This window comes from Atractosteus spatula, chromosome 9, assembly GCF_055471065.1.
Source record: "Atractosteus spatula isolate fAtrSpa1 chromosome 9, fAtrSpa1.hap1, whole genome shotgun sequence".
In the NCBI taxonomy this organism is placed as follows: Eukaryota; Metazoa; Chordata; class Actinopteri; order Semionotiformes; family Lepisosteidae; genus Atractosteus; species Atractosteus spatula.
The window spans coordinates 22,486,350-22,505,833 of record NC_142714.1 but is presented as its reverse complement, the minus strand read 5'-3'; the positions used below and the strand labels follow the sequence as shown (position 1 = coordinate 22,505,833).

The 19,484-nt window shown below is 39.3% G+C and overlaps 1 protein-coding gene across 1 annotated transcript in view; it reads left to right on the top strand.

The window, feature by feature from the left end:
- stard9 (StAR-related lipid transfer (START) domain containing 9) overlaps window positions 1-19,484 on the top strand; it is a 78,203-nt gene that overhangs the window by 11,020 nt on the left and 47,699 nt on the right. The window contains exon 3 of the mRNA XM_088925759.1: window positions 3,918-4,034. Within this exon, the coding sequence (XP_088781885.1) occupies window positions 3,918-4,034 (117 nt within the window). The remainder of the gene's footprint in view (window positions 1-3,917; window positions 4,035-19,484) is intronic.

Below are 19,484 nucleotides of genomic sequence, written 5' to 3'. Positions count from 1 at the left end.
TAGCTCTGATTGGTGGTGGGATGCCTTCCTCACTGACATCACCACATGCCTGCAAACACATGGGTGGCCACAGGGGTCGCTACTGTCGTCTAATCTAATTATCTTATCTACTAATCACTTCCCTCCCATCAGGAGAACTCAGATTGTGCATCGCTGCTTTGGAAAAGCCAAGTCCACTGACATTTCCCGGCCTTGAATCTGTGACAGTACAGCTTAACCTAAGCCTAAATGCGCTCCTTTACCAGCTGAACCACTAGGGAGGCCAAGCAACTTGAGCAGAGCCCCGCCATTTTAAAATGAACACTATTGTAATGGACTTGAGTCCCTTTCACACTGGTATTCCACCACAGGCTCAGTCCCAGGTTGTGGGGACCCAGGCTGAACTATCAGAGATGTAAAAGCACAAGTCTGGGCTGGAGTGGACAGGATCCAGGTCATGTTCAGAAGCGAAGAACAAATGAAGATTGTTTCTCATGTTTCTTATAGAAAATCTGGAAACAAAACCCAAGTTAAATAATCTGTGGTGTTAAAATGCAAATCATACTTTTTTGCTACAGTATGGGAGTGAGGTTTCTTTCAGTGAGTGGACCACTGGAAATGGATAATTTAAATAATCTTTTAGCTCATCAGCCAAGGTGAAACTAACACATTTATATAGAAACCTTTTTTTGATCTTTTTAAAAACTGCTAGTTATTTGCTCACAGCAAATGTGGTAAGTAACTGCACACATCTTTGGAAGTACTTCTGCGTTGCTCCTGTAATAAATGGAAAGCCAGTGAAAACCATTGGCATGCCATTTTTATTTACAGTTTAACATATTATGTAGCAGTCGCTGTAGGAATTTTCTGCACATTAACATCTGAGGTGGCCATCAAATTCAGAGAGGGGTGTTCAGTTTAACTGGATGGGAACAAACCATTTCTTGAAAATTTCCTGAAAGAAGCAGGAGAAGGTAAACTGCCGTGTGAAACCAGATACAGTGCAGTACCTGACCCTGCCACCTGGTCACCACAGGTATGATCCTGTGCTTTAGGAAGAGCATGCCAGTGTGAATGGGTCTGTTGTCAATTGTGTCAACACGAATCATATGCTGCAGACACAAACTTCTCTGCATCTGGTGGCTCAACCTCAAGCACAGGACCTGTTGGTGATGGACAGGCAGAAGACGGACATCTAGACTTGAAGGTGAAGAAGCACCATTAATCAGTTTTCCTACTTTAATTCCAAGTGCTGAGTTTCCATTGGAGTTTTTCCATCCATTGTAGAATAACCTTCCAGTTGACGATAGCAATGTTGTTCCTCAGGAAATCCTGTGTGTAGATGTACACTAGGGCTGCGAACAAACTGCTTTTTTCTTGAAGTGTTGATCATATCTTCTCCTGCTCAGGGTTGTGAAGGATTATGAGAAGAGCAATGTGCATGCTTTTGGCTTTGTCCCAGTGGGACTCTCCTGGGGAGTCACAGTGCAGTGCTGCAGTCACCGTGGGCAACAGCAAGTAACACACAAGCACATTCAGCAACAGCAGGCCAGATAGTGGAAATGATAAATGACACTTCAGGGGTGATAATAAACAGGAAATTAAGCTTTGATATTCCTGGATTTAGGTGGAGAAAGTCATTTTATTTTTCCATCACTGATCTGTAGCATCCTAACCTCTAAATAACAGCAGATTTGTTACATAATGAAACATTTCTAAATAATTTTCCATCATTATTTCCAGACATTCTGTGTTGGCCTCACATCACACTATATTTGCTGTGCTGTGTTCTGAACACCTGTTAGTCCCTACTTTTAGAATAGCCCTCTTCATTTAATCATATTGGAAGTATAATAATAATAATAATAATAATAATAATAATAATAATAATTGCTTACACTTATATAGCGCTTTTCTGGACACTCCATTCAAAGCGCTTTACAGGTAATGGGAACTCCCCTCTACCACCACCAATGTGCAGCATCCACCTGGATGATGCGACGGCAGCCATAGTGCGCCAGAACGCTCACCACACATCAGCTATCAGTTGGGAGGAGAGCAGAGTAATGAAGCCAATTCATAGTATGTACCAAGGCCCCCCAAGATCAGTTAACCATGTTTATAAACGTAATGTATAAACCATGGTTGTTTTTTATGAAACACAGGCAGTTGGAGTAATTGTGACCGGCTATGTCATACAGAATGGGGACTGGTAAAGGTCTTGTTGACGCTTGCGAACACTCATCGTGCAGCACAGGGGTCTAGTGCAGGGCAACCCGCCAGGTTTCAAACCCAGCTCAGCCCGGGCAGTGCCTGGCCAACTGTGCACTGCCTCCTGGTGAATCCGGCTCACAGTCAGTGCATGAGACAGCACAGATTCAAGCCAAACGATGGACTCCAGAGCCAGAGCTGCGGACGGATGCCTTTGGCGGCCCAGTCTCTTGGGAGCACCTTATCGCATTAAGGAAGAAAGTAGATTCAAACAAGAGATCAAAGAGTAACAATTACACTAGTCCCTTTGATGAGAAAATGAAGGTTGATAGCAAGATTAAGAAAATAGCAGTTTGTTAATCTACAAAAATATTTGGTTAAGGATTACCAGATTATACAATATATTAGTATATTAATTAGTATATTCATTTGAAGTTTGAGTGTTTGTTATGCTTGAAGAATGTTTTTCTTGTTTGGTATATCTTCTGTAGAGTTATAAGGGATAATATGTTTTCTTTCAGTTCATTTTCATTTTATTTCACCTTATTTTTAACAACATGACATCCCCAGTTCTAACTCCATGTAACCCTGCAGGAAATGTGTAAACCTTGTAGTATGTTTCCCATTTTGAAAAGCAAACACCCGTTTCTCATTGCCTAAGGCAATGTTTCCCAAACCTGGTCCTGGAGGAACACCGTGCCTTCTCGGTTTTACTCAAGCCAAGTTCATGGGCTGGTTAATTGCAGATTTCTGTAGGGGGCAGATTTGTAAATTTGCTTTCAGCTTTTGAAATGGTCGATTACATTTGTGATTTGTGAATATCCACCCTGTTTTGAATTCTGAGATTAAAAACTGCCCTCATTCAGGTGTGTTGCCAGAAATGTAACCAATTAGACCTGCAGAAGGAAGAAAACACTGGCGTGGCTGGAATTGCAGCGTAATTCCCACTACAGGCATGGCTGATACAGTGTCATTCCTGTTGTGGGGGTGGCTGATAGTGTTATTCCCATTGTGGGTTTGACCAATACAGTATAATTCCCACTATGGGCATGGCTGATACAGTGTCATTCCTGTTGTGGGCATGGCTGATAATGTTATTCCCATTGTGGGTTTGATCGATACAGTTTAATTCCCACTATGGGCATGGCTGATACAGTGTGATTCCTGTTGTGGGCATGGCTGATAGTGTTATTCCTATTGTGGGTGTGCCTGATGCAGTGTAATTTTCAACTATGGGCATGGCTGATTCAGTGTCATTTCCATCTGTCTCTGTTCGTCATGAATTAATCGCGTAAGAGACCTGTGTGCTAAAGCTGTTTGAAGTTTGCTACTGTATTTTTGATACTCAGGATTGACTGAAGAAACAAGTCTAAAAAAGGAGATTGATAATTTAAGTCAGTGCTTTTCCAGGACCAGGCTTGGTTGCCACTGGTCTGAGGTCTAATCCAACAAGATGAGCTCTTGTTTTACTAATCTCTGCCTTGTGTCATGAAATCTGCAGTGAGTAAAAAATGACTGGCTTGAAGAAGTATTCTTCGCTCTACATTTCAAAGATTAGGTTGGGTCTCCAACATAAATTGCCAAAATCTTACTAAATCTGGACAAAACAATCAATTAGCACAGGTGAATTACCAGTATACATGCACCAATGTCCAGTGCACACAGCAGAAAAAAAACAGCTGAGTGCTCACAAATTTCTAACCAGTGTTCCTGTTGTTTTGACCCAGCTGGATGGGCGAATAGATGGTCTGGGGGACTCCAGGGAGAAGCTGATGGAGTTCGGGTTTGACTACTGCTATTGGTCTGTTGATCCTGAGGCCCCAGACTATGCTTCTCAGGAGGTGGTGAGTATCCAGACTTTTTCATTCTCAAAGTCTAGGTTTCAAAAAACTTTTCCCAAGAGCTCTATTCTGCTGGGATGCCTCCTTTGACAGCTGCTGGTCATTACATGACATGTTATGTGCAGAGATTTTAATTCAGATTGATCATTGATCAGTGCCGACAAAATCAATAGGTTGAAAAAGAAGAATCTTATGTCTTGTGTTTAATAAGATTTATCACTTCTTGCTAGTATTGATACCTATCCCCAATATGAGTATAATACAAGTGTTGCATAGATGAATTAACAACCAAACATTGTGAGCTTCCTTGCTTGTTTGACAGAGCAGAGAGAAGTAAAAGAACATTTAATACAGAGGTTAGTACAGTTCTTAAACTTGGCAAAATTAAACAAGAATATATGACTAGACTATCTTTTTCTAAGTGATTTTTAATAAGAAAACCTGACTTTCTTATGAATTACTTTTGGCAAGTGGGCAGTGTTGGAGGATGAAGTGATATTTGTTTAGTCACAGTGCAGCACTGTGTAACTCTATGTGGCACAATAGCAAAACAAGCAATGTCAGAACGTTCCTTCTAACATAAAGAAACGTCCATGTATTAGAAGAACAAGTGGCTGAAACTGAGATAGCGGGTGTTTCGCAAGTGCTGGTTTTCCTCACCAAGGCCTGTGTGCATCGCACTGTCCATATCAACAGGCAGGCCTGAACATGTACTGCTGTCACCTCCTGATTACTGTATGTTGTAAGGTTTGCCCCTAGTGTGGACTCTTTTTCCCATTTTCCGAACAATAAATCAGTTGCCCTAGGGTTAAAAAATGGCAGGAAGCTACAATGGAAAGTGAAAACATGGTTACATTGGGTTTTTTTTTCTAAGACTTTTATTTGTTGTGCAGAAAAGTTTTAAAATCCATTGCAGCTGATTACAGTGTTGACCTTCAGAGCCTGAGTCCAGCAGATTTAATAGTCTTTAAATCACCAATTTCTGAAGACCTGGAAAAGTTTAATCATGATCAAATTAAAAAGGTAGTGTTTTCAATTAAGTAATAATCATTTGGATCCCTTAAGCCCCTTAAGGAGCAGTGTAGCTTCATTGAAATATTGTATCACCTGCTTAATGATCAGGTGCTTAAACACATCTTCCTACTCTTCAAAAAACAGGTAAATTTGAGTGACCTGTGAGAATAAGTACATTAGGTGGGGATCATCAGGACAAGGGTTGGAGACCCCTTGCCTTGAGTAAATTCTAAGGGTTTTATGTCTGCAAAAACACAGCAAGGCTAGTCGCTTCATCTGTGAGATACTGAGGGACTCAGTGGTGCACTCTTTTTACAAAGTGTTTCAGAATTCAGAACTGGCCTATTTTCTTAATTAAAGACCTTCTTTTCTTAGTATCATGAAGAGGTTTCTTGGCACCTCACTAGAGGTTTCTAGGAAGTATTATAATAGGGCCATTTAGAGTTTAAATCCAAATAAATTTGTCAGGGATGCTAAAACGACAGACAAGACACTGAGTTTGGGCCTGCCGTTGCCACAGTGTCCCCTCCTCACAGAGCGCACAACGATCGTGAATGTCCTTGGCGAGGTGGGGCGGACTGCAGGCCGAAGGGTTCTGAATAGACAGATTATTCCAGTCAGCTTCGTTGCCAACATACCAGTCCCTGCTGCCTTCAAGACAGCTATTGCGTGCTTTCAATGGCGGCCACACACCCTCTTTGGCTGCTTTGACCTGAAAGTTTATTAGATGTTCAATGTCTTTGAACATTGTCTTTTTTATTGGCTTATATATTTTATTGTGTATATATTTAATTCTGATTAATTTAAGTGGATTTCAGGGCATTGAGGTTAATGGCAGTTAATGTCAGTTCAGTTTTGATTAATTTTTATTTATATAGTGTCTTAGTGTGACTGTCTTTAGTATTATCATCACTGTTATCATCACTGTTTTCTTGAGCACATTTGTGTTGTTATGCTTTAGCTTTGATTCTAAAGAGAGATTAAAGGGGGGATGTACAGTATATCACAGACTATATGGTGTTCTGATTTGAGTAGAAGTGCTGTAGATTGTGTCTAATGTCAAGGGCACAAATTTACTTTTGGACTCACAACACACTTTCTTTGTATGGATTAGAAGAAGTCTTGGGATGCTTTATCGATGCTCTATTAAAAGTGCAGGTTGGGTTCTGTTGTAGTCCAGGCGGACTGGTGGAAACTGAGGCTGTTCTTTTAGCCTGCTGAGGGATTCCCCAAAGGCAGTGAGATGATTCATGGCATTTGAGATTATTCTGGTTTTCCTGGAGATCCCTGAGTAAATGACTATTGGTCCTGATCTACAGTGGACATAAAAAGTCTTCACACCCTTATTGAAATTGCAGGTTTTTGTGATGCAAAGCCAGAAATCAAGATAAATCATGTCAGACATTTTTCCATCTTTAATGTGACCTTGCAACCAACAAAATTCAAAAGAAAAACAAATAGATAATTATTTGGTGTTCTGAAGCTTGTTTTTTAGATAAAGAAGAAGGATTACATTTCCGAGAGGACACCCTTTTCTGTCCTTGAACTTTCCAAGTACAGTAGCTTGTTTTGAAAGCCAGTGTGCTCTGATTTTTATCACTTAATTTTTCAAGGGGATACTGTTCACCAGTTTGGATGATTAGATGTTTGTGTATTTCAGTTGTGCCTGGCACCGCCTTTCCTACATGCTAAGGCTAAATTTCTTTAATTAATGATGCTAGGGCAAGCGTGGACAAGGCTTCCTGAACAGTTTTCCACTGCTGTGCATGAGTGACAACAGAACTGTTCTCAACTCGCATCCAGGGGGAAGCATTTGAATTAGAGATTAAGTTAAAGTGCTTCAGATGTATATGCCCATGTCTGTTCCTCGGCCAAGTGTGTATTTTCAATTCAGTGATCTCCTTGAGCCTTGTCAACTGAATTGTTGGCTCTTTCCCTTGAACCCAAATCAAACCATTTTTCCTTTGCAGATGGGTTTGTTTCTTTGAAAAAAATGAGTGACAAAAAAATGGCACAAAATGAGTTATGTTTGTTCCCCAGAATTTCCAACTGTGGGGAGGGTAAAAAGCCATTCACATACTGTTACAGTAATTGGATAAATTACCAGTTCTTAACATAACATAACATCACTTTATTAGCCCTATACAATTTCTTACAATAGGAATTCGTCTTATCGCATACCCCAGCTTGCTCTCCATGAGACACAGACACACAGACAGGGAGAGAGAAGCTTGGGGTCAGATCGCAGGGTCAGCCATTGTACAGCACCCCTGGAGCAGTTGGGGTTAAGGGCCTTGCTCAGGGGCCCAACGGAGTAGGATTCCTCTGCCGACTGCGAGATTTGAACCAGCAACCTTCCAGCCACAGGCGCAGATCCTTAGCCATAGAGCCACCGCTTTGCTTTAGTTCAGGTGGGTAGCTGCATCAGCATGCATAGTCTGCAAAGGAACAAGTAATAGGTTTATTCCCTGCTGAAAAGAGAAGAGAGAAAACACAACGTTTCAGCTGTGAAGCCTTCTTCAGGTGTGTCAGAGCACACAGTTATTGCTATAGGCTGACATTGACAGCATAGGTCAGACAGAACATAGAACATACAGTAGCAGATAACAAAGCAGTCAATGGAAAGAAATGTAGAAGTTAATGTAACATAAGTTTTTCCAGTTGATTTCAGAATATTAAAGGATAGTCCTCAAGGGAATTCCATTATTCTGGTTTCAGTAACCTCTTATTCCAATTTAGGGTTGTCCTGAGTAGAGATCCAGTGGAATAATACTGCATCATGACATTGGTTAAATCAATGGTTCTCTTTTCCCCCATTTCTGTGGCAGTTTTTTTTTCTCAGCAGTTTGTCAATACTGTTCTTAGGTACTTTCATTGAAGATTTTTATCCTCTTCCTTTGAAAGAGGTGTTTGCCTATTACTAGATAGAATTAGCTATTTTCATAATGGTTCTCACACTTGGAAAAAGTTTTACAGTGCCTGAAAAAATTCTCTTCAAACACGAGCTCTTACGTCAGATAAAGAAATAATGTTCGGATACCTCCTGCTGAACAATACGTTTTTATTAACTTTCAGATCTTTCAAGATATCTAGTACCATTGAGCTGTCATTTGGCACGAAACAACTATTTTGGAGAAATACATGTAGAGTCATGGGAATTGCATCCTATTGAATTATTGTTTACTGTCTCTAATTCCAAATTCATTTATCCACTTTTCCAGCTTACTTTGATAGCACGTTCTCAGTTCCTCAGTATGGGCTGGACTTTCAGCAGTGCATATGCACACATTTTGGGGAGAGCTGAGGTGGTCCAAGGTTTTACGTTATACAAACTATTACCTTCCCAGAGTCAGGGATTGAGGTGGGAGAACATCACCCACTTCACATGGTCTTCAGATCTCCCTCCATGGCAGTAAAGTGTCTGTTAATCAATAATGCAGAATAAAAAGGCACTTCTTCCTGTCTTTCAGTGAGGAAAACTAAGAGAGTGTAAGCACTCTCTTTAACTGACACATTTTGCTTTGTTTCAAGCAGGGGCTGAATAAAATGTTCAAGAAAATCCCACACAAGGTCTGAACCAAGGAAAACAGCATTTTCTGAATTCTGCTTTTTAAGCCATGCATGGGTCTTGCAAATGCATAGTCAGCAGTCGGCGTCATTCTGAAGAAAGGGCTTAGTGTTCTGCAGCTGAACAGTGCATTTGACAGGGATTAAAACTGTTGTTGTGCACATAAGTGACGGACAATTATTGGCTATTTAAATATTAAATATTAGTCAATATTAAATGAAGCCAATGGCTTTGAGAAACCTTGTCTTAGGTGATGGTTACTGAATCTTGACTGCAATAATTTTTATATATTGATGGCCGTTATGTAGTCTCTGTTATGAGCAGAACGATACAATGTTTAAATGTAATCATTAAGGATTTCTGTTTGAAAAGGGTTCCCTTAGTGAGAAGAGTTAGGGAACTCTTTAAGCATGTTCATTGCTTAAATTTAATTTTTGTTGACATTCCTCATGCCTGCTTGTGGTCCTCAGCAGAAAGTCCGCTCTCGTCTTCTACCATCTCTAATGTCCTTGAAAAGTTTCCTCTAGCTCAGCTTCCTGCACCTTCTTCTGGGATTGATAGTATCATGCCACTCTGCCCTAGAACGGAGAAACTATTTATATTTACAGTCAAGTGCCCTTCAGAGCTTGAGATTCATTAGAGATTTGCTTGCACGTAACGTTAACCCTCTCTCGACACTGCTAGTGTGATCCTGCGAATATGGTGTGCAGATCTGTTTTAAATAATCCTCCTGATTTTAACAGGATTTTACCTTCGCAGTGCCATGCACAATAGTCAATGCCTTTTTAGGCAGCCTCCAGTACTGTGTGGCTGATGAGCTAGCTCTGACTCCATCAGTATCTGACTACAGTGACATTGGGGGTTTCAGTGAATTAATTAAAGTTGTATATCTTTCTGTTGTATTTAAGCCATCTTGTATGTTTTATTTCTTTAGCACCCTTCTTCTGTGTTTCATGAGTGTCTTAAGGGTGTTTTGGTCATACTTTTACACTTGAAAGGAATTCTTTGCATTGCTGGTAATTAAATTATTTTAAAGTGGGAGGAACTTCAAACAGACACGGACCATCAAAAGAGGACCCATCACGCAGTTATAGCTTTACAGTGGTTTCCAATGTACATCATTCATTTAGGCAGCTTAGATGATTCCAGTGAGTGAGGCATGTTATATTACGCATAATTTGCAAAAGTTAATCATTTGAAATAATGAAGCTTCAGATGTGTAAGGTCTTCTTTAATATAAAAACCCTTGAATAATACTAAAAGTCTTTTTTGCTGCAAAGAGCTCATTACCCTTCCTTGTATATGATGTCTGAAAAGAAAGGAAGTTTTTAACAGAGGTCTTTTTCTTTCCCTTACATTTTCTGGAATTTGCTGAAAATGTTTGAATTGAAAAATAATGACTCATACAGCAACGTTGCCTCAGCCCTTGTGTCCCGCCTGTTCCCTGCCACATCAATCAATGAGACTTTTCATGCAGAGCACCAGCACTGGCCACTTTGGTTTCTTATTTGAACCCTGTTTGTTACAGAGAAATAAATATTCATTTTCACTAATCTAGATGGAACAGTCTTCTGGGGGAAGAATATTTCAGTGCCTATGGCATTAAGTATGACAGAAGCTTTGTTTCTTTCTGACTGGGCAACACATTAGGTGCAGAAGGGAGTAATGATTTCATCAGTTCAGCTGAGGGTGAAAGTTAGGTGAGCAAGACTCAGCATACCTGAATGGGGATTGAGCTTGGATAGCTGGTTTAATGGCCGTATTCTCTGCTACCAGTAGCTCTGAGGGCCATTTAATGATCCTGATCTCATGTCTTTTTGAAGGATGGATCCTGTATGACAAAATTGAAATTTCTTGTTTTGATAGACAAACACAACCTGGTTTTCCTCAGATTGTTCCCTTCCAAGTACTGACCTAGCCAGTACTCTCTTAGTTTCTCAGATCTGAAAAGGTGAGGCTTCACAATGTAGGATAGCTATCTACAAAGATGGGTCACATCCTTTTGTCTGTAATTTTTCTAGTGTGCTTTGTGGGCCATTTATTCTTTTCAGAAAAAGTAGAATCTGTACAGACCACAGAAGATCCATTGAACTTTTTAATATTACTGTTTGTCAGGAATAATGGAGATGTCCATTAAGGACTTGAGGATGATTGAAAAGCTCAAAAGACAGCCTGTTGATGTTAAATTCAGTTATCTACCATCTATAGAGAATATCTACAGTAAAACAAAGTAAACAAATGGTGGGTATCAATATAAAGTGTAATTAAAAATTCTAGAAATAGTAAAAAAAGTTAGAATTAAGGCCTTACATGATTAGCAAGGGTTTGATGTTACAAGCTTCACAAAATCTTATTGTAGCTGGATTATTGGAGGTAGTTTATTAAATTGAATTTAAAGAATACATTTTCCCATTGGGTTAAAGAGTATCAGATAAACAGTCAGCACATTTTGTGAATTACTAAAGTTTTCTTTTAGAAAATGCATGAAACCATCATTGAATTTAATAAGATAGAAGCTGGGGAACCTCATTGGTAACAGATTAGCAGTAGACAAAATGGTGGATTGTGCTGGTCCAACAAAATGAGAACTCCTACAGTGTCACCTTAGCACCATGGAATCTATGGAATCTATAATATCTGACATGCCCCCCTGCTAGTGAGAGGAGGGAGTTTCCAGATGCCCCCGTGGCAGCCGGTGACTGTCAAAGACTCTAAAGAGAATGAGACACACTAATTTGATTTTGTGGAAGACAACAAGTGGTAGTGAAAGACTTGTAGAAATGGTGAAAAAAACAGTAAATGAGACACCTATCCCAGTGTTGCTACAGATTCATGAGCCACTGTAAAAGATTGGGCCACAGATTGGGTCATCTCCATCAATCCCAGTCTTTGAATGCATGTCCTCAAAACCTACAATCACAGGAGAAGAAGGAGCTGTCATTCCAAAGGTCCTCATACCACTGAGAATGCATGTGGACCTACCACTGGCCTTCACACCTGTAAGGAGAAATGAGGTGTTCTGGAAAGCAGTAGTGTCTTACTGTCTTGCCCTTCAGGGTTGTCTTTGCAAGACTTTAAGATAATATTCAGACTTTGCCAAATGTCTATCTTAGTTACACTGCCTATTTTTTTTTGTACCGTTGTGTAATGTACTTACTGGACCTCTCTATGAATAACACAACGCCTTAATATTGGATCTTTTATTGCAATAGGCTCAAAGCACACCCCTAAGCAAATGGAGCCGTCTGACACTAAGTAACAGTAGCATTGTCCCAGCTATTTTAGAGGGCAGCTGTATGTGGAGTCTGGTGTTACTGTACATATGAAATCAGTGACTTAATACAGCAATGCATTTCAAACCTTTTGGATATAATCACCATAACATATACAGTGTATCGTTATTGTAGTCAAAGGCAAGATGACCTGAAAGCCTTTATTCATTCCAGATCTTTCTCCCTGTAAAAAGGAGCCCCAAACATGAGTACCCATTTTTCACAGCTGGATTTGTGGGCATTTGGCCCAGCGTGCAGATCTGGAATATTTGCAGATTCACACACATTCCAGTGTAATCTGACTTTGTGAGACTAAGCCAGTGGAAAGGACGACAAAAAGGCCTTATTGTGCAGTAATGGAAGCTGGCGGTATTGTAGCTGAAGGGCTCTGAGCACGTCTTAAGGGGGAAGGGGCAGTAAGAGCATAAGAGCTGACTCTTTTGCCAAATGCACAGCTGCCTCAGTTAGATGGCCATTTTTTTTCTTTTCTTCACACTGAAATTTTACTCGGAGAACGTCATTTCTGAGCCTTGCATGAATCTGGTTTTCATTATCAGATGAAGTAAGAGCTTTTCTCTTGGTACAGTTCTTTTCTGGAAAAGACTTTGTTATGCGCTGATTTCTGGCTTTGAGTGTAGGCCTCCATTTGTTACAAAGGGCTCGTTCTGCTAACTTGTTCTTTTTGACCATCTTTCTCTGTATCACACTGCTGCAATTTTCATTGTTTATAGTTAACATAAAGCATTAACTCTGATCCACATGTACAGGTACATTTGGTCATTGCTGTAGTTACGAGGACTGAGATGTCATTTTAGAGTCGTTCCTTTATATTTTTCGATGATGAAAGCATTTGTGAACAATTGTAACATGACTGACTCACAGCTGTTTTAGAGATCTACTGGTTCACAGCACTGATGAAGAAGATATTGGAAGTCTTCCAGGTGCAAAAACTGAAAAAATTGAGATATGTGTCACTTTGAAATAATATTTTACAAATTGAGAAATGGTACTGTTCTTTTGATATCAGTTGCTCATCTAACAGCATCATCTTGAAAGACCATACTTTACCCTTATGTCTTGTAAATTAGCTGTTAAATTGTTTGTAGTTACTGTATGTGGAACAGATTAGCAGCTGCCCATAGATTTCATGAAAGTGTTGGCTTTTTTACTGGCTTGGGAATAGACCAAGATTTTGCATTAGCATTGAAGGTAGTTTTTTTTTTACTGTTTTTGAGCTTTCTAGCCTTTGCTCCAGTGTCCTGGTGCAGGACACTTGCTGAAAGTATACAGCTGATTCTTGAGTCCTGTAAGAGCAGGAGAAGAAGAGAAGAGAAACAGCAGAAGGATTTGAGATCCTCCCCCTTCCACAGAAACCTGACCTACACATTTTAGAAAAGTAATACAAACAAGAGAGCTGAATGACTGCCAAAGTATTTCCTCTCTTTCTTCCCTTCTGTTTTTTTCCTCTACAGCCAGTAAATATATTTTTTTTAAAAGTATCCTCGTGGCAATCGACTTGAACAGCTACAGCTGACTTGCAGGCATGAGTAGTTGTATGTTGTACTGTTGCTTGTGACTGATGTGTCTTTCCCTTATTGTGAGAGACAGTAGGACTGGACAGTGTGTTTAACAAAAAAAAAATAAAAGAGCTGATTTTTATACACAATTACACTTTCTACCATAATTATGTTAATGATGGTAATCTTTTAAGTTTGAATTTGAGTTTTGCCAGTTGTATATTCATGCAAGTAAAATTGCTTACCTTTTCTCTATTACATTACTTCTTATACCATATTTTTAGTTTCTGATGAGGGGCATTTATTATTTTCTCAAGTATACCAAATAATGTAGAATTTTAAGTACACCTTAATCTATGGATTTTGAACCTGTAATTGGAGAGTTGTGGTGAGACTCTACTGTTGTACCATAAGCATTTCTAAAGCATTATGCCTTAATTTCTTATGCATAATTTCCTAAGCATTATACCAGCAGCCATATCACCCTGCAGCTGACAACTGGCAATCCACTGAAGCTCAGCAGGTGTGAGCCTGGTCAGTACCTGGATGGGAGACCTCCTGGGAAAAACTAAGGTTGCTGCTGGAGGAGGTGTAAGTGGGGCCAGTAGGGGGTGCTCACCCTGCAGTGTATGTGGGTCCTAATGCCCCAGTATAGTGACGGGGAAACTATCCTATAAAATGGCTGCCGTCGCAGCATCCAAGTGGATACTGCACATTGGTAGTGGTGGAGGGGAGTCCCCATTACCTGTATAGCGCTTTGAGTGGAGTGTCTAGAAAAGCACTATATAAGTGTAAAGAATTATTATTATTATTATTATTATTTCATCTTAATTGTTTTTCATAAAAGTATTATTCAAATACATTGATTGATAGTTAAAGTGTTGTTCTTGGGCTTCATTTTTTTAAAGAAAAAGGTCACATTTTGTGAAATTGTGAAATGTCTAGTGCCCTTAATTATTTCTAAAATATAATTTTAAAAATAGTCTTATGGATTCTATGCAGTATTGTGTATAGGGACAAATAAACTGTATGACTATATGGTCTTTTTGTCAGCTCTTTAGTTGTTTTGAACTCGGCTCCACAAACTCCGTCCAGTCCTACTTTTTCTCACAATGGGGGAAGGACTGGCTCCACACTAACCAAGCATCCCAATTTTGAATTAGACTCGAAAATGCTTCTGAAGAGTTTATACAGTTTAAGGTTTTATGTGTTAATTTGATACAGTTTGTTTTCAAGGCAGAATATAATTTCTTTGTTACTTTCTGAGAAACCAGTTGTGTTTCATCCAGCAGCACTTTGGAAGCTATGCATGGCTGTCATGGAGTTGTGCAAGGCTCTTCAACACCTGGGAAGCCTAAGCCTGTGATTGGGGGATTTTCTTCACAAGCTCAGATTTGTCTGTAGCTCAAGCTTCTGGGAAGGGTTTTCTGCACTTTCGCAATCTTGGACGGTGATTGTTTCAAAAAGCCTCAAAGACTAAAAAAAGAAATAATAAAATTGGCTTTATAAAGTGAGAAAGTTACAAACATTTTCCCCCAAAGTGTTTTATGTCCATTACTCACTTCTAAAACTAAGAGTGTCTACATTGTGAGAAGAAATTTAGGCTTGGATGATGATCTACTGTATTAAATTCTCATGATATAAAACTCAATAGGGCAGATGTGTTGTGGCATTTTAAAAGAGAATTCAGTTTCTCATGGCTAAACAGTATTGCTTCCATCTCGATGCATAAGTTGACCTGTGTGTAGAAACATATGCATACCTTTTTTTTTGTTGTGGTGGAGTTGGGGGTTGGGTGGACAATTTTCATATGTCCTTGAAGGCAAGGCCAGCTGCAAACAGGAAGAATGAGTTTCAAGAGCAGCACAAGAAAGTTATTTTTATGAATAGAGGAGGTACAGTACAATATTAAATCTAAACAATAAAATGTCAAAAGGAGTATTGTACAAATGTAAAGGAAAGATAGGGTGAAAGAGTGGTTGTTTTTGAGAGTTACAGGTGAGTATTACTATAGTTTGTGTGCAGGAAACGTGTATAGTTTAAGCTAGACTAAATGTTTTAATGAATAGAAGAGCAAAGTTTATGTTGGTTATGGTGCAAATTTGAACGCATGAGTTCCCAGAGTTCCATTTTTTTTTTCCACGTAGTTTAAAGCCTGATAAATGTGCTGTTACAGAAATAAGCCTGGGGCAACTAGTAGAACTTCAAGGCATTATAGGAAGTAGGAATTTCATATTTGTGAATGTATGTGCTAATGATCATGGGGTGGAGAGTTATTTTTTTAAACTCTGCATAATCCTTGAGAGCAACACAGAAATATAGGTCAGGAACAGCTCCGATCCCTATTCCAGGTCAGAGAGCTGGTCACAGTATCGAGTATTGTCTATTAAAAATGTCCTGATATTTTACAAATTGCCATCAGCTCTGCTGAATGTTCACTGTATGAAACCGGAGGAGCAGTCATACATGTTGACCCTGTCACATTTCACTATAAAATATACACAGAGTGGACAACACATCTGTACACATCATTATACTGTATAAATCACTATGCGAAGTACTCAAGTTGTTTCTCCGCTCGGTGCCTGACCTCTCATTGTTGACCCTATTTACAGAGTGACTTGCTGGGTTTCAGGCTGTTTGGATTTCCCCTTCCTTTAGTCACATGATCAGCAGGAGCTTTACATTCAATCTGTGTTTTTTTGTTTTATTTTGGGTTTTCAGAAAAAAAAACAGTCTTCATTGTTTGTGTTGTGCTGTTTCCTCTGTGCATTGATATGAACAGCTCTATCCCGGTTGGACCCCTGTCCCTTGTGTCCCGCTCCGGAGCACACTTCCTGTTGTTTTTACTGTTTAGTCTGCTGGGAGATGCAGGAGAAGGGCTGGATTCTGCATTAACTCCTGGCTCTGATTTTCTTCTTTTCCTTTTTTTGGTCATTTTATATCTGTTCTAAAGATCTGTGTTGTATTTTGTGGTTTGTGAGCGGTATTTTTATTTGATACCTGCACTGGATAAATGCGACCTTCATAGTGATCTTAAATTCTGAGTTACTACTTATTATGTTACATTGCTACTGCAGTGAAATATTAATACCAAAATTTTTAACTGGTCAGTGTATGAGACACTTTTAGAAATAATAGTATCGCTGAATAGGAAGTATTGCACATTATCTTCTTAAATGTAAATACTATAAATGTTAGTTATGTGTGTTTTTCAAAGTGCTGATTGTATATTTTTAGCAAATTCTTGGTGCATTTCTAAACAAAAATAAGTTGACTGCTTTTGACGTGCATATCCAAGATTTGGTGTTTTTTATTGAACTGTGCACACCACTCGCTCTCAACACGATTGAGATCCTAATATTTTGCCCTATTAGAGCAGATGACACAATCTAATGTATTCAGGTATTCAGTAAATTAATCTTAGAGGATTGGGGTGCACATATTTTGTATTGAAAGGAACCTGGAAAGGGACTCGTGATGGGTAGTGTGAGGCACATGTGGCTGTAGGATACTTAGTACTTCAGGAGATGAGTGACTCTTTTTTCTTGTCACCTGTTAAGTGATTTAGTAGCTGTCACAATTAAATCATTGACTTCCATTAGACACCTTGGTGCACCTGTGGTCCTTATATACGTACATTCTAAGATGGAGTTTAAAAGATGGGTCAGTTCAAGGATGGCTTTTTTAATTAGGTTAATTCCCACTGTGTCTCTAGCTTTCCCATTGAAAAGGAAAGGGCATAAAAGTGTGGATTGTTATCTGACTTTGAATTCAGTCTTATGTCTTTTATTACTTTAGTAGAAACAATTTCAGGTGTGGAAGAAGAGGTGACAGTTTAGGTGTGCAGGAAGGTTTTGATAGTTAGTCTTGTGTCTTCAGATGTGCACTATGTGCCCCTGGTGGGCACTCTGAGGACAGGGGTACCGACAATCTCTTGTCTGTGCCTGTTAACTATGTGCCATTCATGGACAAAGGATAATATAAGCAATTCATGAAGGCTCCCACAATAAAGTCCTGTAGGCCCAGAAAAAAAAGAAACACTCTATCTTGGAGCCTTTTGGGGCTTTTCTAGTGGCAGTGTTCCATCCCTTGAGTTTGGGGTCTAAATACAAAAAAGAGTGATTTGTGTAATTCACCACTGAGCTCCAAAGCCCAAGAGCGCTGTGGGAGAAGTCTTCCTTTGTGCACTTTTGACAGGAAAGAATGGACGCAGAAGAACCCCCTGTCTGTGAAGCCACTGAAAGAAATCCAGCAAAGAGAGTGAAGGTTTTATTGACTCACACTGACAGTGTTTTTTGCAAAGAAAAAAATAACTTTCTCGGGCAGAAAAAAAAGGATTGAATTAGTTCATGATGTTGCATCTGTTGTGTAACCTCCACTGTGTGTGCACGTGTGTGAGCAGTCAGTGTGCCAACTGCAGCACGAGTGTGAATGGAGTTTTCAGCATTGCCACTGAGAGTTAATAAGTGCTGAAATGGCTTGTGCTTATTCTGATAGGGAGGACAAAGGACTCCTGTGCTGTGTATGCCAGGCTCTTTTTAACAGCTATGTATGCTTAAACAAACACGTATAATGGTGCGTAGGCATTGCATTAGTTGTGACAAGTGCATAACAAGACCCTTTAATGTAATGGTGAAAAGTTTTCATGATCAGGGCATTTAGATTTAATATCAATCTCCCATCCCTTGTAAACATTACCATTTTTCTTGGTTATTTATTTTGCAGTGATATATAATTTGATTTTAGGTAGGAATATTTGTCTTTTAGCAAGGCAAGAATAGAACAGGTATTTGAAAAATGTAAATGGTTAACGTCTAAGCTTTGTCACGGCACCCTTCATATCCCTGTCCTTGGATTTCTTCTCTATCAAGTCAAGGTGGAATAACACTGGGAAGGAGAGCAGGATAATATTGCTGGGGAACCTTTCTGCAGAGGATCATGAATGTATTTGGTCTTTGAACTGACACAGAGGTGCAGCCAGTGGTATTGCATGCCTTGCCACCACTCACCCTTATCAACGTCTGTGGAACGGTACCATGCACACGCTCCCTGGAAACACTGTATTTGTTACTGTGTGAGGTGTGTACTTTACACACATTGCTTTGTCATGACTGTGACATGCCCAACTGTTATTTTGGTGTTAGTCTCCACCCTGGCTTAATCTCTGCACTAACAGCGCAGCTTTCACTTCCCGGTGTTAATATTGACTTTATCATAAATACAATTACATACTGTCAGTAGGGAATGGAGGTGAGTATACGAGACTAGCTTGCATACTGTAGGAGTTTTAATGGATTTAACGGGCCTAGGAGATGTGCTTCCTCTTCAGCTGAGTTTTGCTCTGTAATTTTACAAAGATATAATGTATTATTTTCCATGGATTCATCGAACGCTGGGAGAAAAGACAACATTCTATACCCCAGTGCATTTTAGCAGTTTGTTGGCAGTAGCCTACGTAAAGGTTATTACAGTTATACTTTGGTTCAAACACAACAAGACAGTAGCCTCCAGTAAAACACTGTAACTGAAGCCAGAAGTGCAGCAGTGAATGCTGGGAAGAAAGGCCTAGCTTATCCTATTCATACCTCGGTTGGACATTGGGTGGGGGACATGAATTTGGGGTTCACTTGGCTCATAAGCCTTCTTTACCAACTCCGTTCAACCTTCAAAAAGGATTTACAAGCAGTTTTCAATTAGATGATAATGACGAGACTTATTAATACAAGAGTAGCACAAATACATTTATTAAAAGATCCCAGAGGTGGTTTCCAGAATTTATTTTGACAAGTTGTTCCATGCATTCAAAACTCTTTAAGAACACAAGTGTCTCAGATGACTATTAAAGACTATTAAAGATTGAAATCTGTCACAGGCAGTTATAGATTGTATAAAATGATGATCATATCTATATTAAATAAGAAAAAAACTCTACATTCATGGATGGGTAATAGTGTTGGAGTCATTTTTTCTAAACATTTAGGGATCAGTGTTATCATGATTGTAGATGAAATTAAAAGTATTTGTGTTATTTAATTTTAATCATTCTAGCTTCTTAATATTCACAGGAGCTTTTAAAAGA